We start from the raw sequence: 22,626 nt of genomic DNA on the forward strand, positions 1-22,626 counted from the left end.
AGAGTTATATTCCGTAGCCTTGTACGCAGTGCATGTTTGTTACGCAAAGATGCCATGTCCACTTTAACGCCCACAAACCGCCCAAATCTGTGGTGCCCACAATTTTAATGCTAGATAAAAAGTTTTAACTGAAATGTATTTGTCTTGTTAGTACCTATCGATTGATCCAAAAAAAACAAAAACAAAAAAAGTTTGGCACGCCCACTCTAACGCCCATAACGCCTAAATCTGTCTACCGCCCACACAACCATATATTGAGATCGCGGTTAGGTGGCGCATGTTAATCTCGCTTTACTGCTTGCTGGGTAACGGGTATCTGATAGTTGAGGTACTCGACTATAGCGTTCTCCCTTGTTTTTATTTTGCTCCAGACACTTTATTGGTCATTGGTCGCTGGCGATAATTTTTAAATGTAAGTATTTTCTGAAGTATAGCCAAAAGAACAGGCTTACAATGAAACCATATTCAGTTCTTTTTTATAGCTGCTATGGCCAGCCCAACCTTTCGTACTGTCCTTTCCAGAATCTCCCATAACTCAAAATAAATTATACTACACTACTACAAAAGGGTTAATCGGGGTTCGATTCCCATGCACCTTAGATTAGTAGTCAGATGTACTATCCACTACGCCAATTGGAAATCAATTGATTATTGCTACCTCTAGAGCCCGCCAAATAATAATATAATATATAATAATAATGTTTTTTTGTATGACTTCTCTTTGTATTTGTATATTTATACTCATTGCTTTTACTCTACGAGTAACGAATATACAAAATTATAGCTTGGTTGTTTTTATACCCTTGCAGAGGGTATATTGATTTCAGTCAGAAGTTTGCAACGCAGTGAAGGAGACGTTTCCGACCCCATAAAGTATATATATTCTTGATCAGCATGACTAGACGAGTCGATCTAGCCATGTCCGTCTGTCCGTCCGTTTCTACGCAAACTAGTCTCTCAGTTTTAAAGCTATCGGGCTGAAACTTTCCCTATATCTTTTGCAGGTAGTATATAAGTCGGAACCAGCCGGATCGGACAACTATATCTTATAGCTCCCATAGGAATAATCGGACAAAAAAATTTAAAAAAATTATATCTTTGGTGTTTTGTAGCATATAACCTCCTAAGCTTGGAAATAACATTTTTTAATTAGTTTTGAATTTTGAATTAAATTTTATCGAAATCGGACGACTATATCATATAGCTGCCATAGGAACGATCGGAAAATTGGTGGAAAAATAATATGAAACAAATTATAGCTTCGGTGTTTTTCAACATATAACCTCCAACGCTTGGAAATAACATTTTTTAATTAGCTCTGAATTTCGAATTTAATTTTATCAAAATCGGACGACTATGTCATATACAGCTGTGTTCATTGAAATAGCAGTGCATACGACCTGCACGTATAAAATCGAAAAACACTATTATAAACACATCATTGAAACAAAACTTAAATACAACAGATTTAATTATTTATTTTTAAATAATTTAGCTGTTTTTTCCTGTTGGGTACTTCAATATTTTAGCAAATATGGATAATTTCAAAAAAGAAAGACTGAATTATGGTGTTCATTGAAATAGCAGTCTTAAAAGAAAACAAGGAAGAACGCTATAGTCGAGTACCTCGAATATCAGATACCCGTTACTCAGATAACAAACTTTAAAATAAGTTAGCCGCGCACATTGTTCTCTCTCCCTTGCTCTCATTTCTCGGCTCTGCTTTTGTTTCAGCCAGCGCCAAGAATGAGAAAGCAACACATAAAATAGACAAAAAACATTTATATTTATGTATGCTTGCTAAACATACACAATTTTGAGGCACATTCTGTATTTCAAAATATTTGGTTGAATAGCTTTGTTTGAAAGAATTATATTTGCCGCGGATATTAGATTGCAATTTTTTACATCCACACATGCATAAACACATATGTATGTATGAAGGTCGTTTTCTGGCTCTAGTGTCAAGGCTTGTCCTAACTACTTTGGTTTGAGAGCATTGGACTGAAAACGGATAAGTTTTTTTGGGACAATCTATAGGTGTTTATTAAGCTAATTCATATTCTTTGAAAGAGATAAATAAAGATGTAAAGATCTTTAAAGGTTTTTGCCCGTCAATGGGACAAATAGATAAAGGGTTCATTATTCAATAGAATAAGTTAGCCGCGCACTTTGCTCTCTCTGAGCGCCGGCAGGGCTTTTTTCTTTGCCGCTAAGTTCGGCAGGCAACTATTTACATACACACACATACACGCGTAAAAACATTTCCCATTGTCTGGCTCTGACGTCATAGCTTTTTTCTTTGGAGGTTTGCGGGCGTTAGAGTGGGCGTAGCAAAATTTTTTTTGGTCAATCGATAGGTATTGACAAGACTAATACATTTCAGTTAAAATTTCTATCTAGCATCAAAACTGTAGGAGTTACATTTTAGGGCGGTTTGTGGGCGTTAGAGTGGGCGTGGCAGTCTACTGAAACAAACTTGCGCTGCGTAAGAAGTTCAGGAATTTGTACGCCAAATCTCAATAGCTCTCATAGTTTCCGAGATCTCAGCGTTCATCCGGACAGACGGACATGGCTAGATCGACTCGGCTAGTGATCCTGATCAAGAATATATATACTTTATGGGGTCGGAAACGCTTCCTTCTGCCTGTTACATACTTTCCGACGAATCTAGTATACTCTTTTACTCTACGAGTAACGGGTATAAATACGATAAAATTCAATATGGCTCATTAATAACTTAATCCTACTAAATATCGATTTGATTACGACCAAATATTTTGTTGTATGGCCTTTATTGGCTATTACAGGCTAACACCTACGTGTCATGGAGTCCACCATGTCCTTGCAACGTTTGCGGGACATCTGACCCAATCCCTCCTGCACAACTTGCCAAAGCTGCGGCAAAGAAGTCGGGGATTTCTTGACAACAAATCGCTTAAGTCCCTCGGTAAGTTCTCAATCGGATTTAAATCCGGGGACTGTGCTGGACTCGGCATTACGTCAATTTGTTTTTGGCTAAATGTTGGTGTGGCAAATTTGTTGGTGTGTTTAGGATCATTGTCCTGCTGAAATGTCCATATTAAGGACATTTCATCATCAGTATAACCCAGAATGACGTTTCTCGGTATATTTACGTAAACATGTTGGTCCATGATCTCATCGATCAAACGTATGGGGCCAACACCGCTATATGAGAAATTTGCCCATACCATGATTTTAAGGCCATCTGCTTAACGGTCTTGAGATTTTGTTTTGGGTGGTACCCGGTGTTTGGTGGTCGACGGACATACTATTTTGAACCTGTTCCACCAAAAAACACCAGCTAAGACTCATCTGTCCAAAGGATATTTCGCCTTTTGAAAGTGGCTAGTTCAAGTGGCTTTTGGCAAACTTCAACTTGTCTTTGGGGCGTCTTTTTCCAAGTAATGGCTCCTTTGGTGGACTTCTAGCATTCAAATTTTCATCGAACAGACTTCGGAGAATAGTGCCATCCCTGATTCCCAAGCTCACATCCGCTTTCATAGTCCTACAGGATGCACAAGGATAAGTTTTGCTGAAGCGCACTTTGCGAACGTCCTCTATAATTGTGGTTTTCTGTATCGCATAACGTTTTTCGGGCTTCGGTTCATAGTTTATGGCATTGTAACTCATATTGGCTGTACATTTTAAGGGACTTTGAATATATTGATACGTTTTGCCCTCCTTTCTAAGCTCAATCACTTTTTCCTTTCTCCCTTGAAGCAATGAGCTCCTCTACCCACTAAAGTTAATTTTTTTCTATAGGTATAGTGTATTATGGTTCAATTTATAATAGTGGTCTTCATTAAAAACCTATTTTTACCAAGTTACAAACATTTTCGGGACTTTTCCTGGAGGAAAATCAAAAACTGCTATTTTAGTGAACAGCCGAAATGTTGTGTCCATGTGCAAAAATATGAAAGGAACCCAAAAACAGACCAAATTTAATGTGGTTTTGGCTTATTTTATATCTCTATGATCCATTCTACAAAATAAATGTACTAGCGATTAACTAACGAAAAGGACTATGCTTATAAACCGTTATATAGTTTCGCTTCTGTCGCACTGCTATTTTAAAGAACACAGCTGTAGCTGCCATAGGAACGATCGGAAAATTGGTAGGAAAATAACATGAAACAAATTATAGCTTCGGTGTTTTTTAACATATAACCTCCTACGCTTGGAAAAAGCATTTTTTAATTAGTTCTGAATTTCGAATAAAATTGTATCAAAATCGGACGACTATATCATATAGCTGCCATAGGAACGATCGGAAAATTGGTAGAAAAATAATATGAAACAAATTATAGCTTCGGTGTTTTTATACCCGTTACTCGTAGCGTAAAAGGGTATACTAGATTCGTCGGAAAGTATGTAACAGGCAGAAGGAAGCGTTTCCGACCCCATAAAGTATATATATTCTTGATCAGGATCACTAGCCGAGTCGATCTAGCCATGTCCGTCTGTCCGTCTGTCCGTCTGACCGTCTGTCCGTCTGTCTGTCCGGATGAACGCTGAGATCTCGGAAACTATGAGAGTTAGGCTATTGAGATTTGGCGTACAGATTCCTGAGCTTCTTACGCAGCGCAAGTTTGTTTCAGTAGACTGCCACGCCCACTCTACCGCCCAAAACTGTAACTCCTACAGTTTTGATGCTAGACAGAAAATTAACTGAAATTAACTGAAATGTATTGTTCTCATCAATACCTATCGATTGACCTAAAAAAAAGTTTGCCACGCCCACTTAAACGCCCACAAACCGCGAAAACTTGTGACGCCCACAATTTGGATGCTAGATAAAAAATTTTAACTGAAATGTATTGGTGTCGTCAATACCTATCGATTGATCCAAAAATAAATTTGCCACGCCCACTCTAACGTTCATAACGCTTAAATCTGTCTACCGCCGGTAGGTGCCGCATTTTAATTTCGCTTTGCTGCTTGCATATCTCCATTTCCCTTTGAGTAACGGGTATGTGATAGTCGAGGTACTCGACTATAGCGTACTTCCTTGTTTGACATATTATCTTATACTATTGGGAATATCATTTTTTGTGTTTGTAAATTTAATAATTGAAGCTGCAAGGGTATATAACTTTTTTTCTTGTTTACCATAGAGTCTTCTACTCTGTGGGTCTTTATAGGATTTTAAAAATTTGTATTAAAGTGTTTTTATTCGAACGACTATATGATCGCAGTCCGAAAGTTATTGAAGCCCAAGGAAGAACACCTTTGTCGAGTGCCTTGACTACCAGATACTCATTACTCAGCTAAAGGGAGCGCAAGGGAGATGAAGACTCCCAAAATACCAGGGCGCATGCTAGCGGCTATTACGTTCTTTGGTCAGACCCTCATGTTTTGATTTGAACAATGTGTGCAAAGTTATTAAACTCGAAATTCCCTTTGCGCTTTTAGAAAATCTTTAAAAATGTGATAGATTTTTCGCGATATGGACGTTAGAGTGGGCATGTAAACCTTTTTTTAAGATCAATCAATAGGAATTGGCGAAACATTTTTCGCTTCATTCATTTGAGGCTTAGAAAGAGATTGAGAGATAATTGGTTAAACATTAAACATTAATTTAAGCATCGACATTATTTGTAGCAAGTGAATAGTCGATTTCAGTGCTCAAAGCTTTCTAAATATTTAAAAAAAAAAACGGCTATGACGGTCTTTTGTAAAAAACTTCGTCATCAAAAGCCTTTGGATTTATTCGAATAAATCTATACTAAACAAGGAAGAACGCTATAGTCGAGTACCTCGACTATCAGATACCCGTTACTCAGCTATATGGAGATATGCAAGCAGCAAAGCGAGATTAAAATGCGCCACCTACCGGCGGTATACAGATTTAAGCGTTATGGGCGTTAGAGTGGGCGTGGCAAATTTTTTTTTGGATCAATCGATAGGTATCGACGAGACCAATACATTTCAGTTAAAATTTTTTATCTAGCATGAAAATTGTGGGCGTCACAGGTTTTCGCGGTTTGTGGGCGTTAAAGTGGGCGTGGCAAACTTTTTTTTGGGTCAATCGATAGTTATTGATGAGAACAATACATTTCAGTTAAAATTTTTATTCTAGCATCAAAACTGTAGGAGCCACAGTTTTGGGCGGTTTGTGGGCGTTAGAGTGGGCGTGGCACTGCGCCGAAACAAACTTGCGCTGCGTAAGAAGCTCAGGAATCTGCACGCCAAATCTCAACAGCCTAGCTCCCATAGTTTCCGAGATCTCAGCGTTCATCCGGACGGACAGACAGACGGACAGACGGACAGACGGACATGGCTAGATCGACTCGGCTAGTGATCCTGATCAAGAATATATATACTTTGTGGGGTCGGAAACGCTTCCTTCTGCCTGTTACATACTTTCCGACGAATCTAGTATACCCTTTTACTCTACGAGTAACGGGTATAATAATAAAGGAACCCCTAAAAGTAATGACCAGTATCTCCTGCACCAGAAACGGCTTAACAAAAAACGAAAAAAATCAAAGACGCTTGCTTAATATAAACTGGTACAATACGCGACCTATGTTTTAACAAATTTATTTCTTTAAACAAATAGTTGCATGGGTTATCCCCACACCCGTCTTTAAAAACCAAGTAGAAATCTAAAGACAGCAAAAATATTGAAAACAAGATATTCGTGCGTGCGTATGAATAAAATCCATACATTTTTGTAGAAAAGCCATGCAGAAATTATAAAATTTTAAAATTCGAAGATAACAGTTCAATAAAACCTTTACCTTTACGATGGTGTGGAAATGAGGAACGCTTTAATTTTAATTTAAGTAGCAAAGATAAAAGTGAGTAATATTTTGTTTATAACTTCGAGTCCTATTATTGAGATGTTATTTCTTGACAGATGGAGCTTATACAATATTTACAATTGAAATCCCAATCCATTTAAACTAAACATTTATTTTTAGGCAGCAGCAGGATGCTAATAATATTTCCTATGTAAGAAAATACGATGTACAAAATTATTAATATTATAGATTTTTTTCAGATTTAATTCATACGTCCAGAGAGACTAAAATGTCTGGTTAACTAGAATACTCTTAAGAATACAGTTGCGATCATGCGGAAATACTAGAGCACGTACCGTCCCACTTAAAACTTCAACTGCGGCTATTCTCCTCTTATTACATTTTTTAGTTAAATTACACTGTATAGAGTAGAACACAGCATAGGTCCCATATTATGGTAATTTCAAGGAATTATGTTCAAGTTCGACCGGTCATAAAAATAGTAGTGCCAACATTTGTAACTCAAACCAAAATATTTAAGTGCAAAATGTTAATTAACCAGGTTTTTTATGATTTGACAAAAAAGCCAAAAATTAAAACATAGTATTACCCTTTTGATTAACATAACATTTTTCAGAGTCCAAATTTGTGTTTGTACTGTTAGCAATCTATAATTAACGGTTTTTAAACTCAATTTCTAGTTAAAGATAACTAACTAACAACTTGTGGGTGCAAGTCTTGATCTCGATCGGAGACAGAAGTATGTACATATTGACGTTTGCCTTCGAGTCTTATAACAAGGTTTATTTGAAAAATACCTATAGGTATATTTATGCCATTTGCAGAAGTAAATACCAAATTTTCGTATTGGCTTACATTTCGTATACGTGAATTTAAACATCTAATATATACCAACCCTTAAAAAAAAGCTATCTTATTATATATAAATTCATTTTTAGAAAATTTATGTTGCTAATGTTAGTTTATAAAAACTATAACGAATTTATTGTAAAAGCTCAAACAATAAAGTGATCCGTTCCTTAAATGGACTTGTCTCCAACTTAAAAACTCTAAAAATTATAAAATCGAAAGTAATTTTTGCTAGATTTTTCTCTATGTAGTCTAGTTCAACAAAAAATTTAAAATGCTGTAAATCGGAAAGGAAAACAAGCCACAATGGAGCTACTACGTACTCTTCAAGGAACAAAATAGAGCACACGATTTAAGGGGTATAAATATGCCCAAAAAAAATTAACAACATAATTAAATCAAGTGGTTGTAGGTATAAATTGGCTTTTCTACATTAACTGGTTTAAGGTAATAAAAAATAATAATTACCTTGATACATATTTATTGTTTTATCCTCCTTATTGTCTTGATTCTGGCGCCAGCTTACTGTTGCATTTATACTTTCGTTATCGTTTTTATCCATTTGGACTTCACCAAGCTTGTCACTCAAAAACTCCTCCTCTTGGCGACCCATATCCTGTTTTCGAGCGAGAGCTAAACGTTCCTCAATCGCTAATTCTCTCGCAGCTGTATCTACCGGTTTTGCGGATCCGAACACGTTCATTGATGAAGTTCCACTTTGCTTAGCTGAATTTGTTTCGTCGACATCACTTTTTTCGAAGTCAATTTTTTTTATATCGGGCAATGGTAGAGTTCGTGGTTTTAAATTTAGTTTTGGCCTTTCTTCAAACTTGGGAGTATCTTCCCGCGAGTATCTTTCCGCAATTCTGCCTCGACCGTCGCGATATTTTTCAGATACTTGGTCAACATCCCCTCGAGAGGGCGACGAATCAAAAGATTGCTGTCTGGCACTTGTACGCCAAGATCCAGGGGTGTTTGCTTCTTCTCTTTCTGGCACAGGTTTTCTTTCCCTATTAAAGCTTCTGTCAAAATTGGAAGAATATCCAAAACTACTGCCATTATTTTGACTATCTCGTCTCCAATTGCCAGAGTCTCTATTATCTCCGCTATTACCAAAGCCATCAAACCGCCTGTTACTTTTCTGCCGGTTTTGCTGATCGTTCTCATTGGATAGCTCAATGCGAATGCGGCGACCTTTAATAGATGGATCTGGTAAACTTAGCACATGAATTAAATCTTCTCGAGATTCTAACTCAACATAGCCAAAGCCCCTTGAACGGCCGTTTTCGCCATCTTCACGTGGAAGTCTCAGAGAAATTAAATTAATACCTCCAAAAAATTCATAAAGGTCGTCTTCGTTTGCATCAAACGGCAAGTTATTGATATAAGCAATAAACGGGGCTTTATGAGGAATAGAATTATCATCAAATATTCGATTGGCCCTTGGCGCTGTAGGAAGCTGATAAATTAAGGGCAATGAACCACTTCCTTCATCACTGTCTTCACCATCAAAATTTCGAATTTTTTTTGAAACTTGAGTGGTTCCAACCGGTGCATCGGCATTAGATAAAAACGATTGCAACGAAATAACGGTTCCTTTATTCTTTTTACCCTTTTTTCCTAAAATGAATGTTTTTTGAAAGTATATTTACAAATTAACGTATGTATCTATGAATTAAATCTAAATATTTTGGGTCGTCATAAGATTCTCTTCCATCCAAAAACAGCTGGAACTTGAAAAAGGTTCGTATGCATGTATAAAAGAATTTCAATCAATTTTCGTTCAATGAGGTTTCTGTGACACCCCCAGTAGACAATAAATTCGCATTATTTGGTTCATTTTATTATAAAAGGACATTTAATTAAAATGACTACAGTGGATCCCATTATTCGGTTTTTTTTTTCAACTTCAAACGCGAAAAAAATGTATAAGACTAATGAAGACAATTTGTTTCTTATTGGTATATTTAAGCTTTTAATATTGCCTTTTTATAGAGACGAGGGCAGTCCGATAAGTACTTAGCCTCACTGCCCGATGGCGTCACTACCGCAAGAGAAATTTACTATCGTGTAGTACATTCTCGTAGACGACTACTGTCGAAATTTCAGCCGAATCGGACTCGTAGTTTTGATTAGATTGCGGGTGGAATCGGACGTGTCCGCGGATTTTAGAAAAATGGATATAGATAGGTCTGTGATTCGATTCTTGTTTTTGGAAGGGAAATCGCGCAGCGAAATCAAAGAGCGCTTGGATGCTGTGTACGGTGACTCTTCTCCTTCGATGGCGACCGTCAAAAATGGGTTCAACGAGTTTGAACGTGGTCACACGTCGGTTTTTGATGAGCAACGCCCAGGTGTCCCGAAAACGGCTAACACGGAGGATAACGTGACAAAAATCCACAATCTCGTATTGGCAGACCGCCGATTGAAGATACGCGAGATAGCTGGGACAGTAGGCATGTCAAAAGAAAGCGTGGGTCATATCCTGCAGGAAATTTTGGGCATGAGAAAGCTGTCGGCGGGATGGATGCCGCGTTTGCTCACTCCGGACAACAAACGCAACCGTGAGACCACTTCAGAGCATTGTTTGACGCTGTTTAAGCGCAATCCGAAGGAGTTTCTGCGTCGTTTCGTGACCGTCGACGAAACATGGATCCACTGGTACACACCAGAGACCAAGGAACAGTCGAAACAGCGGACTTTACCCGGCGAACCTTCTCCGAAGATGGCGAAGACTGTCCCATCGGCCGGAAAGGTGATGGCCACCGTTTTTTGGGACTCACAAGGTGTGATCTACATCGACTAACTGGAGAAGGGCAAAGCGGTCACAAGGCTGTACTATGCCGAATTATTGGGCCGATTCGCCGCCGAATTGCAGAAAATACGGCGCCATTTGGCGAAGAAAAAAGTGCTCTTCCATCATGACAACGCACCGGCTCACACTTCCGCCCTCACCAATGCCAAATTGGTCGAGTTGGGCTACGAACTGCTACCCCACCACCATATTCTCCAGATTTGGCCCCGTGTGACTTCTTTTTGTTTCCAAACTTGAAAAAATCACTCGCTGGACAGAAAGGCCTATTTTGCAGACCTCGAAAAAACGTATTTTTCTTAAAGATTTGGAGCATCGCTGGGTCAAGTGTATCGAGCTAAAAGGAGATTATGTTGAGAAATAAATCGCCACTTTTCCAAAATTTACGTTTTTATTTTGGAGGCTAAGTACTTATCGGACCACCCTCGTATATATATATTTTAACACGTTATTTGAAATTTAAAGTCGTGAAAAAATGCTGTTAGAACTCCAATCGGCCAAAAATTGTGTTATAGATGACACCAAAGAAGACGCAAGGTTTTAGTCCCGAATTTAAAATGGGTCGCTATTCGTCCATGGAGCAGCGAAAACTTCTTCTCCAGTGGCGTTTAAACGGTGTGGACGGTGACATCGTCCGAAGATTTGAAATGTGGAAAGAGGACAACCAAAAAGAAAGACTGATCGCGAAGAGCCGAAATAGTTCGAAAAGTCAAGAAAACTCATCCAGAATTGAAGGCCAAATTGTTGGCCAACCTTTTCGGCAGTGACGGCAAGACTGGTTTGGAGGAAACTAAATACTAAGCTCCAGAAAAACACCTTAGACCAACAGTAAAACACGGCGGGGATGATAGATATGATGATTTGGGGCTGCATTTTCACAAAAGGTGTGGGAAATATGATAGTTGTTTATGGTATAATAAACCAGGACCAGCACCTAAAAACTTTGAAAGAAAATTTGAAGCAGTTGACGAAGAAAAGGACAACGATCCGAAGCACAAGGCCCATAAAGTAAGGTCCTGGTTGCTGTATAACTTTTCAAAAGTCTTGGAACTGCCTCTCCAATCACCTGATCTCAATCGAATTGCGAATTTGTGCAGTGAGTTGGATCGCCCTGTAGACAAAAGGCCTATATCGTCCATATCGGCCTTTAGGGAACGGCTTCAAGAAGAGTGTGCTAAAATTGGGCCGGAATTCACAAACAAAATTATAGCAAATATGCCAAAACGATGCCTGATACCTTAAAAAATAATGACTACCATACCGAATATTGAAGTAACGCAAAATGTTGAGTTCTTTTGTTTATGTATGTTTTTACTTTTATTTTTTAATGTAACCATAAGATATGTACCCGTAGGAATTGGTATTAAAGCTTTATTTTTCAGTTGAAAAAAAAACGAATATTAATGGGATCCACTTCACGTTTTGTTTCATACATTTATTTTTTTTTTTTTTTCAATTTTCATATTGACATTAACAAAAACTAAATATGTACTTTTGTCGGCAAAAGGTGAATTTGTTTTTATACCCGTTACTCATAGAGTAAAAGGGTATACTAGATTCTTTGTAAGTATGTAACAGGCAAAAGGAAGAGTTTCCGACCCCATATTCTTGATCCGGATCACTAGCCGAGTCGCTCTAGCCTTGTCAATCTGTCCGTCCTCGGAAACTATAAGAGCTACACTATTGGGATTCGGCATGCAGATTCCTGAGCTTCTTACGCAGCGTACCACGCCCACTCTAACGCCCACAAGCCGCCCACAATTTTTATGCAAGATAAAAAATTTTAACTGAAATGTATTAATCTAGTCAATACCTATCGATTAAAAAAAAAAAATTGGCCCGCTCACTCCAATGCCCATAACGCTTAAATCTGCCTACCGCCCACATAACCATATATTGAGATCAGTGGTAGGAGTGAATTTCAGTCTCGCTTTGCTGCTTGCATATCTCCATTTCCCTTTTGTCCCATTAGCTGAGTAACGGTTATCTGATAGTTGAGGTACGCGACTATGGCGTAATTCCTTGTTTTTGATTTTTATGGTGTGGTGGGCTATGAATACCTCTCACCTTGCCAAACTGTTAATAAGGAATGTTATTTAAGCGTCGTTTTCGTGAAGCAATTATTTTAAAAAGACCAGACCAACAACTCTTGGATTTTGCATCACGATAATGCACCGGCTTAAATTTTATTCGTTCTTCGTGACTAATTCGCCAAAAGTTCGACGCATATCGTTCCGCAATTACCGTATTCGCCTGAGTTGGCTCCGTGTGACTTCTGACTACTCACAAAACTCTAGAGACCACTCCGGGGAACGCGTTTCGAATCGATTCAGGTTAAAAAAAAACCGAAGGTGCTGTTGGCTATATCGGAAAGGGACTCTTTGGCATATTTCGAGAATTGAGAAAAACGTTGGCATAAGTTTGTTTTATCGGGAGGGGATTACTTTAATTGGGGTGAAATAGATTTAGAATAAAGATTTTTAATTTAATTACAAACAAATTCACCTTACTTTTTGGCCACATTAGTACATTCAATAAACAACACACAGGGGTGTCCAACATTTTGTTACCGAAATTTGGGGGAAACTTGTTTGGGTGCATACGGTAATGTCCCCCGCACTTCGCCAAAGAGATTTTTGACACCACCACTAATAACCTATTTTCTTTCATACATACACATATGAACAGTGTATACATGAATCACACGTTCACATTACGTGTCAAAAATAAAACCATGTGGAATCTCCGATAGTAAGTTAAAATTTACCCTATTATAATAAGTTTCCAACAAAGAGGAAGAAAACTTTTTTTAATAAACAATAAAATGTAAAATCTTTCTAACCTGCTGTAGCCATTTCAACAAATATTTTCAAACTTAAATTTTGACAATTTTACAAATGCACATACACATATGTCAGTTTCCTTATATCGTTATCGAAATATTCGTTGAGTGTGTATCTTTCCGTTTTTTAAAATACCAGGCTTACATAAATACCCTTTGCACACTTAAACACACCGCTTAAAATTGCATCACGGAAAAAGTTTTATGTCCTCTGCACACCAGATTCTTGAAGCCTATTAACACTAGGATGGAGTTAAGGAGTTTTGGCGTTATTGGCTTAAGCCTAGTACTCAGATCGGCTAAGATTTTCACTAGTCGAAAAATCTTATTCTTTGCAGTGTGACCGAAGTTTTCAGAGTTCATCCGCAAAGCAAATAGCATGGTCTTACTGTCAATCAGCTGGGTTTGTTGACAAACAAAAATCAAACAAATTGAAAATTTAAAAGCTACAAAATGTGGAAGACCAAGGACGCAAGCTTTACCTTTGCAGTAGGTATGGCGATGTGCATTGCCGCAGGAGAGCAGGAGGAGGCGGAAAAAAGGACACAGAGGCGGAAATATTGGGTGAGCCCGTATCTCAAGGAACGCTCGTTTAAAGGCCGCTATGCTTCAGACGTAAGTAATATTGTTGAAAAATAAAGAAATACTCTTCCACCTATGAGCATTTTCTTCTATTTTAAAGTTTCAGAACTTGGTTAACACCCCATCCATGTTCTTCGAGAACTTCCACATGCCGGAAAGCAGCTTCAACGCACTCTTTGGATTGGTGGAACAATAACTTATCCCCAAAAGGAACACCCGGCCAGATGCCATACCGCTAAAAGCGAAGTTGGCCATCGTTTTGGAGTAAATAGAATATATATACATATAAGTCTAGACTTTGATACCATTATTGTATTTTAATATTGTGATTTAATATTCCTTTGTTAGATTTCTTGCTTCTGGAGATCTGCAACGCCATGTTGGATCCACTTATCGGATCAGCAAGCAACATTTCGGTGTCATCCTCGACCAGGTTTGCACAGCAATTTGGACTGCGTTGCAAGGGGAATTTCCGAAGTGGACCACCGATAACTTGCTGAGGTGGGCGAAAGACTTTAAAGACGAATGAAACTTTCCAAACTGTCTTGGTGCCGTCGACGGGAAGCATGTGGCGATAAAGGCCCCCACTAATAGCGGAAGCCTTTTTTACAATTATAAGGTATGTACTTTTAAATTTCAAAGAAAATTTAATAAGTAAATTTAATTTAATGTAGGGATTTCATTCGATTGTGCTTATGGCAATCTGCGACGCTCACTACCGATTCACTTACATAGAAGCCGGGGCGCTCGGAAGCGAGGGAGACATGAACGCTTTTTCGCACAGTACTCTTGGAAAACGCCTACTTCTGGATGAGCTGCCGTTTTCGGAGGACAAAGTGATAAACGGGCACCGAACTCCCTACTTCATAATCGGCGATGATGCGTTTCCCCTTCATAAGCGCATTATGAAGCCATACAGTGGCAAGGACCTGCATCGAAAGGAGCGCATTTTCAACTATAGGCTGAGTCGTGCTCGCCGTTGCATTGAGATTGCATTTGGAATTCTTAGTGCACGGTGGATGGCTGTGCTTTGTGCTTTGCTGAGTAACCCAAGCAAGTCTCAGAAAGTTATAGCAGCCTGTTGTGCACTGCATAATTTTTTGATGCGGAAAAATCCTACAACTTACACGTTGCACGAAGTACCGAGCAACGTGCTTGTCGACCTGGAAGCCTGCCGACGAGGTCGCCCCCAAGATTTCAGCAAGGAAGTTCGAAGCAACTTGATGGAATATCTAAACGGTAGTGCTGGGTATTCTCAAGTACCTTGGCAAGACGAGTCTGCTGGTGTATGAAGAAAATAAAATAAAAATAATTGAAATGTTCAACAAATGTTTTATTAATCTAAATTAGTAACATAGGGATTCTTTTTCGTCCCACAGAAGCTGTGTCATCTTTTTCTCCACCCTGGCAGCATCTTCCGGACGCATGGCGTTCAGCTCCCCATCCCAATAGGCCAATATGGGCCTTGATAGAGTGGTGTTGGCCCGCTGATGCTGAAGGAATTCCCCCAGCATGTTACACATGGCCACGGCTGGTGAGCCATCACCATCCAGCTTTCGCTTCTTTGGGGCTGGCTTTTTTTCTCCTCCCTATGAAAGTAAAAGTAAAATCATATAAATGTTACAAAATCAAACACGAGTAGAGCAACTTACGTAGGTATATAATTCCTCGGGTACCTCATCCTCTAGCGCGGCCTCCAGCTCCGCTTCAGCTGCAGAGTAGCTGATGGTGGTGGAGTCCAGTGTCCAGTCTTCAATAGAAATCTCGTCTAAGATCCCACTACTGGTGGTTCTGCTATAATTGAAATGATTAGTAAAACGTAACAAAATTCATTTGGCCAGAGCCTACCTTCTTTGCGATGACACGTCCGGCAAGAAGTCCATGTACGGAGCGAATTCCCACTCGGCACACTCCTTTCCGCTGGGCTTCTCCACTAGATCTCCTCCAGCACTTCCACTCTTCTGCTTTCCGACCTTGTTGTGGTACTTAAGGCTGTCCCGCAGGTACTTCCAAGCCAGCTTGCAACCATTATCTATGCATAATAAGTATATATTATACACTTATGTTCACAAATACTTAATAATGCAAAATTATAACCTACAATCGTTGTCCATGACCACCGCAACCTCCTCCCAGGTTCTCTTCATAAACACAGCATCGAAATGCTTTTTGTGGGTCAAGTCCCACAACACTGGGCGCTCCTCCACAGCTTTTATTAAGCGCACTTTTTCCTCAGAAGTAAACTCCTGAAGACGTTTTTGGCGTGGTTTTTGAGTTTTTTTTTTCATTTTTGAACTTCGGTTTCCACCCGCTTCTGCACCAACACAGCCAAAGATCAAATTTCTTATTCTGTGGGCCGCGGCTAACGGCGTTCATCGAAAATTCACTCGAGAAATCTGGTATTTTTTCTGGTATTTCCTTAGCTCATCTGAGTACCGCGCTGAAAAACAGACCCTACGAAAAGCTTTAGCCGCGTATTTGCCTCTCGCTCACTCCTATGGCTAGCTCGGGGCTTTCGTCGATCTGAGTACTAGGCTTTACAATTTTTCACTCAGAGGCTGTTTTCGCTGTACACTCAAATCAATTAAGTATTTCAGTGTTTCTATTCATTTCTTTTTTGCAAGACTTGGCGATTTCGCAGGCGCAGGTTTACGAAAATTGTTGTTGGTGCAGAACTCAGAAGCATTCCATCGCCTCGGAACTCAGAAATTGATCTCTTCTTGAAAATAAATATTGCTATGCTTTTTTTAAGGAAACGACCAACCTCCAGCTTATGTCTTTCCTGGCAAGACCTGGATCCTGTTGTATCAAATCATACTTAATTTATCTATAGAAGAAGCCATTTAAAGCCAATAAGAAATGGATATAGTCAGAGAAGGAAGGTCACCATTCAATGGAAATCTTGTCCTAAATAAATTTGACGCTAACAATATTCCACATGCTAGCGTTCAAACTGTAATAAGTTTTGCACTGTTTTCCATTTTTTTCTCGGCATCTCAATTTTCACGTCCTTTTCCTTCGGAAGCGTTTTGGTTTTGCCGATCAGCTGTTCACTTCAGCGACTCTCTATGTGAATAAAAATCCGTTTGAAATTGCCATTGCGTTTTTAAGCGGCTGTGAGCAGAGGCTATTAACCCGTTTTCCTTTACATAGTATTTTACCTATGACTAATAGGTGTGTAAAAAATAGTGTCTTGGCTTGGTTTTTGATATTTTTTTCGTATTTTTTTTGTATATTTAGTATTTATTTGCCCATCGTTGATGAATCACTGGATTCATCACTAGAGAATCATGTAGCACTCGAGTAGGGATAGGATTTTTTTTTAGCACGACTCACAAATATTGGCGCGAATATATAAGTTATTATTTATTTAATTTATTTTCTTTATTAATTTTAACGCAGTTCTACCCGAAATATTTGGTTTGAAAGTAAAAAACACATAAGCGTTAGAAAAAACGCAAATATATGTTCTATGGCTTAAGCCTAGTACTCACATAGACGAAAACCGCGAGCTTACCATAGGAGTGAGCGAGAGGCAATCACGCGGCTAACGCTTTTCGTCGGGTCTGTTTTTCAGCGCGGTACTCAGCTGAGCTTATAAAAATACCAAAAAAAAATCCCAGATTTAGCGAGTGAATTTCGATGAACGCCGTTAGCCGCTGCCCAAAGAATAAGAAATCTATTCTTTGGAGGAGTTCGTGCAAAGCGGCGTGGAAACTAAAAATTAAAAATGGAAGGAAAACCCAAAAAAGCTTACAGGACGTATGGTTTGTCTTCAAACCAAGGCAAGTCCTGCTCTTAAGTAAAACACAGAACTTGGATGCTAATATATATTTTGTACTTTTTTATACTGAGTGATTGTTCAGATTTGAGATCTGTTTTCTTAGTGGGCTTTTTAGCGTGGTTCTTCGAAGAGTGTGCCCAGAGAGGTTTTTTGATACCAATCTATTCTGAGGAGTTTTCAGCGATACCAGATGGCAGAAAACATGATCGCCACAGTACTCCCCCTAGACTTCATGTTGTAAAACGAATAGGGAGTCTAATTGTCCGACGAGGTCTTGAAGATTGGTTAACAGCAGGGGTCGTTGCGGTGTCTTCGATCCTGTTGCTGAAGTCACTGGATGGATTTGGGGGTGGAATAATTGGCTGCGGAGTTTCGATGAAGGCGGGCTTGAGTCGGTCTATAGACACCTTAATGCATCGAGTGCCGGTGTTTATAGTGAAGTATTTGGATTGCTTTTCTTTCACTTCAAAAGGTCCATCGTAAGGCGGTTGAAGGGATCCACGGACGGTGTCGTTGCGTAGGAAGACGTGAGTTGCCTGTTTCAGCTCTTTAAAAACAAATGGCTTGGAGGAGTCGTGATGTGCCGTCTGGATGGGCCGTATTTCTCGCATGATTTCCTCCAGTTCCTTTGCGAAGTCAGTTTGCGGTTGGAAATTGGACTTTTGATGAAAAAATTCTCCAGGAAGGCGAAGGGTTGTTCCGTACACAAGTTGTGCTGATGTTGTTTGGATGTCTGGCTTGAATGCTGAACGCAACCCGAGCAGGATCAGTGGAAGTTTTTTTTAGCCAATTTACACGATTTTTGCACATAATGGCTGCTTTAAGTGTTCTGTGCCAGCGTTCGATGATTCCGTTTGCTTGTGGGTGATATGCTGTTGTGCGAAGGTGGTCTATTCCTAGCAGTCGTGACAATTCATGGAACAATTGGGACTCAAACTGTCCGCCCTGATCCGTTGTGATGCGGGCTGGAACTCCAAATCTTGAGATCCACGAGCCGATGAGTGCAGAGGCTACCGTGTTGGCGTGCATGTCCTCGATTGCGATGGCTTCTGGCCAACGTGTATAACGGTCAATGATTGTTAAACAGTATCTATATTGACCTGATTGTGGTAATGGTCCGATGAGATCTAAATTGATGTGATCGAATCTTTGTGTAGGAAGCGTGAACTGCTGCAGCGGCGAGCGGACGTGTCTGGAAATCTTCGATTTTTGGCAAGGTGTACAGTGTTTTACAAATTGAGAAATCTCCTTGTGCATTGAGGGCCATACGAAGCGTTGCTTGATAAGTTTTATAGTTGATCCAACTCCACTGTGAGAAATGTTGTGTAGTTTTCTGATGACGTTCTTCCTTAGAGGCTCTGGAACAAAAGGTCGCACGCTGGAAGTAGATAAATCGCAAACTATTGAATTGGTAGAGTTGGGAAAGCTGATTGACTTCAACTGCAATGCAGTGGTGTTGTCGTTCAGTAGTCGTTTAAGTTCTTTGCAACTTGCTTGTGCGATGCTGAGTTGGTTGTAGTCTATAATTTCGCGTTCGATGGTTGAGATGCGGGAAAGCGCGTCAGCAGTAGTGTTTTCAATTCCAGCCACATGCACGATAGAGGTAGTGAATTGGCTAATGAAATCCAATTGTCGAAGTTGCCGTGGGGAGGCTTTTTCAGGTTTTTGCGAAAAAGCGTATACCAAAGGTTTATGGTCTGTGCGAATGTCAAACGTTCTTCCTTCTAGCATGTAGCGAAAGTGTCTGATGCTGAGGTATATAGCGAGCAGTTCTCGATCATATGTGCTATACTTGCGTTGCGTTTCAGTTACCTTTACACTGAAAAATCCCATTGGTTGAAACTGGCCGCTCACGACTTGATATAGTACTGCTCCAACTGCGAAATCGCTTGCATCTGTGCAGAGAGAAAGTGGCGCAGAGGGTGTTGGGTGTACAAGTAACGTTGCCTCTGCAAGAGTTCGCTTACATTCACCGAAATCGTTGATAGTAGCGGCAGTCCAAGTGATTGGAGTTGAGTCATTCTTCTTATTTCCAGGGATAAGTTGGTTTAGCGGTGCCTGATGTTGAATTGCATTTGGCAAGAATCGCCTGTAGAAGTTAATCATTGCCATGAGCCTGCGTAGCTCCTTTGCGACTTTGGGCAGAGGGAAATCCGAAATGGCCTTTACTTTCTCTGGCAGTGGTTTGATGCCGTTTGAATCGATATGATGGCCTAAGAAATCGATCGACTTCTTTCCGAAACTACATTTAGCTGGATTTATGGTGAGGTTGAATTGGCGCAGTCGTTCAAATACTTTGCGGAGGTGAAGTTTGTGCTGCTCCATGTTAACTGATGCAACCGCGATGTCATCGACGTAAACGAAGACAAAATCCATCTCAAAATGCGGAATGCATGTATCGTTGGAATGTTTGCGCCGCGTTGCACAGTCCGAAAGTCATGTGGGTGAATTCGAATAATCCAAAAGGTGTAGTTATGGCCGTTTTGGGGATGTCTCGAGCCTCGATGGGAATTTGATGGTATGCTCGGCTTGGATCGATCTTTGAAAATACGTGCTTCCTGAAAAATATGTGAGTGCAGTCTTGAATGTGTGGTAAGGGATACCGATCTGGGGTGGTTTGGGCATTGAGAGCTCGGTAATCGCCGCATGGACGCCATTCACCACTAGCCTTACGGACCATGTGTAACGGGGAGGCGTAAGGGCTTTTTGACGCGCGGCAAACGCCGAGGTTGATCAGATACTGGAACTCACTTTTTGCTGCTTGGAATTTTTCTGGGGTAAGTCTTCTGGGCCTAGCGAATGGTGGAGAGCCTTTGGTTTCAATGCAGTGTGTAACGTTGGCGGTTGTTGCTTGAGGAGGAGATGAGTTAAGCTGTGTGATGTCCTTAAATTCTTCCAGTAGCTTGGAGAATTCGCAGTGAATGTAATATGTCCTGATCTCCGCAATTGATTGTTGGCTAAATATACCGCAGTATGATAGGCGTGTTTCGACATCAACTAACAACGAGTTTTTAAGATCAACCAGGAGATTAAAGTGCTGCAAGAAGTCTGAGCCTATGATTGTGATTTTCGTATTGGCTATGGTAAAAATCCATGTGAAAGGGCGGCGCAAGCCGAGATCCAGCGTAAGGCGGGTGGTACCATAAGTACGTTGGCGGTTGTTGCTTGAGGAGGAGATGAGTTAAGCTGTGTGATGTCCTTAAATTCTTCCAGTAGCTTGGAGAATTCGCAGTGAATGTAATATGTCCTGATCTCCGCAATTGATTGTTGGCTAAATATACCGCAGTATGATAGGCGTGTTTCGACATCAACTAACAACGAGTTTTTAAGATCAACCAGGAGATTAAAGTGCTGCAAGAAGTCTGAGCCTATGATTGTGATTTTCGTATTGGCTATGGTAAAAATCCATGTGAAAGGGCGGCGCAAGCCGAGATCCAGCGTAAGGCGGGTGGTACCATAAGTATGGATTGCTGTTCCATTGGCTGCGAATAGTGTATGGTTATTATTAGCTTTGATGTCTCGATTAATTGTTTTTGGTGGTATAACAGATACGTCAGCTCCAGTGTCGATGAGAAAACTTTTACCCGATTTGGAGTCCGGAACGAAGAGACGGTTGGAGGATGAAATTCTGCAGATGTTTACTTTAAACAATGGGTAGCGTTGTGAGGCATTTGCGTTACGACCGTCGGAGCTGCCCTGTTGATTTCCAACGGTGGAGCTTAGTTTTTTGAACTGTTGTTGGCATGGAAAGGTTGGATGCAACGTTGGGCACTGTCTGCGTACTTGTTGTGGTACCAGAAAAATTGAGGGTTAGAATTGTCCCTGGATGGTGTGTTACTGCGGAAACTGTTGTTTCTGGGTGATCGATTGTAGCTCCGACCGCGTTGCTGATTGGTGGTGCCAAGGAGCTGACTCAGCTTGTTGTTGATCTGGTGTAGCATCTTGTCATTGTCATCCAGGCGTTTAACCAGCTGTGTGATGCGATCCTCCTGTGAAGCGTGGTGGGTGTTTTGCTGTGATACTGCACACATGTGATATTAAGTGTCGTAGTTAAGGGAATCCATCACAGCATCGGCAGCAGTTGCAAGCTGGGCGAGGGTGGTGTTGGGAGAGCTTTCGAGCAGACCTACGATTACAGCACGCGCAGGAGGTGGTAAGCGCTTGATCCAGTAGCGACGTACAACCGATTCGTCATTGGTGGCGTTAGTTTGCTGTAGTTGGCTGAGTAGATGACTTGGACGACCGTCACCTATTTGAATTCCTGTCGCAAGTCTGTCGAGGCGCACCATCTCTGATTCGGCAAATTTTAACAAAATTGCTTGCTTGAGGGTTGAGTACGGGTTTGTTTGTGGTGGGTTATTGACAAGATCGTGCACTTGATCCAGGTATTTGGGATCAGCATACGCAATTACTGCTGCGTATTTCTCCTGTTCTTTGCGTGCACCGAGACCTTGCAGCAAAAACCAGCTTTCCAGTTTGGTGAAAAACATTTCGATGTTGGTAATGGAATGTAGTTGAGGGAAGGGCATCTTGGCAAATACCGAGTTCACAGCAATTGCATCAGGAATTTGCAGTGGTTCCTGCGCGTCGACGAAGTCTTCGTTATCCGGCATTGTTTGAGGTTATGTTGAAGTTCTGAGTAAGTCGAGGTGCGTTCGCTTTGATTGCAGATGTTTGAATCGTCTGCGGTCACCAATTATGGTTTGTCTTCAAACCAAGGTAAGTCCTGCTCTTAAGTAAAACACAGAACTTGGATGCTAATATATATTTTGTACTTTTTTATACTGAGTGATTGTTCAGAATTGAGATCTGTTTTCTTAGTGGGCTTTTTAGCGTGGTTCTTCGAAGAGTGTGCCCAGAGAGGTTTTTTGATACCAATCTATTCTGAGGAGTTTTCAGCGATACCAGATGGCAGAAAACATGATCGCCACAGACGCCTAATCCAAGCTGTTTCCCATTATTGTGG

At 40.3% G+C, this 22,626-nt stretch overlaps 3 protein-coding genes across 10 annotated transcripts in view; all 3 read right to left on the reverse strand.

Annotated features, from left to right (window-relative positions):
* The window catches only part of eIF4B (eukaryotic translation initiation factor 4B), a 58,826-nt gene extending 45,378 nt beyond the window's left edge, over positions 1–13,448 (reverse strand). For 3 of the 7 annotated variants that reach the window (XR_010655110.1, XR_005015009.2, XM_017080610.2), the window contains exons 1-2: positions 12,963–12,990; positions 8,109–9,260 (exon numbers count right to left, since the gene is read on the reverse strand). Coding sequence is in view for 5 of the 7 variants with exons in the window: in XM_017080610.2 (XP_016936099.1) it covers positions 8,109–9,260; positions 12,963–12,975 (1,165 nt within the window). In the remaining 2 variants the exon portion in view is untranslated. Of the gene's footprint in view, positions 1–8,108; positions 9,261–12,962; positions 12,991–13,022; positions 13,069–13,294 lie in introns of those variants that run through there. The other 4 variants (XM_017080615.4, XM_017080612.2, XM_017080616.4 and 1 more) reach the window with 4 other exon arrangements.
* A 1,740-nt stretch (positions 13,449–15,188) lies between these two features.
* On the reverse strand, positions 15,189–16,231 carry LOC108013970 (uncharacterized). 2 transcript variants are annotated; one of them, XM_017079985.4, is made up of 4 exons: positions 15,978–16,231; positions 15,725–15,908; positions 15,529–15,667; positions 15,189–15,465 (listed from the first exon to the last, which is right to left on the reverse strand). In XM_017079985.4, exons 1-4 carry the CDS (start codon positions 16,162–16,164, stop codon positions 15,223–15,225), a joined length of 753 nt encoding a protein of 250 aa, XP_016935474.3. In that variant the 5' UTR covers positions 16,165–16,231; the 3' UTR covers positions 15,189–15,222. The 2 variants fall into 2 exon arrangements, with proteins under 2 accessions (XP_016935474.3, XP_036677744.2); XM_036821849.3 differs by having other exon boundaries at positions 15,529–15,670; positions 15,978–16,230.
* Positions 16,232–21,697: 5,466 nt separating this feature from the next.
* LOC136117604 (uncharacterized) lies at positions 21,698–22,273 on the reverse strand. The gene has a single exon (XM_065868575.1). The coding sequence runs from the start codon at positions 22,271–22,273 to the stop codon at positions 21,698–21,700; it is 576 nt and encodes a 191-aa protein (XP_065724647.1).
* Positions 22,274–22,626: the final 353 nt, after the last annotated feature.

This window comes from Drosophila suzukii, chromosome 3 (genome assembly GCF_043229965.1).
Source record: "Drosophila suzukii chromosome 3, CBGP_Dsuzu_IsoJpt1.0, whole genome shotgun sequence".
NCBI classification, from domain to species: Eukaryota; Metazoa; Arthropoda; class Insecta; order Diptera; family Drosophilidae; genus Drosophila; species Drosophila suzukii.

Coding starts and splice junctions, on each gene's coding strand:
- LOC108013970 (XM_036821849.3), bottom strand. CDS start 16,164: ATGAAAAAAAAAACTCAAAAACCACGCCAAAAACGTCTTCAGGAGTTT. Junction 15,909..15,977: donor GGTGGTCATGGACAACGATT/GTAGGTTATAAT, acceptor TATTATGCATAG/ATAATGGTTGCAAGCTGGCT. Junction 15,671..15,724: donor GACGTGTCATCGCAAAGAAG/GTAGGCTCTGGC, acceptor TTTCAATTATAG/CAGAACCACCAGTAGTGGGA.
- LOC136117604 (XM_065868575.1), bottom strand. CDS start 22,273: ATGCCGGATAACGAAGACTTCGTCGACGCGCAGGAACCACTGCAAATT.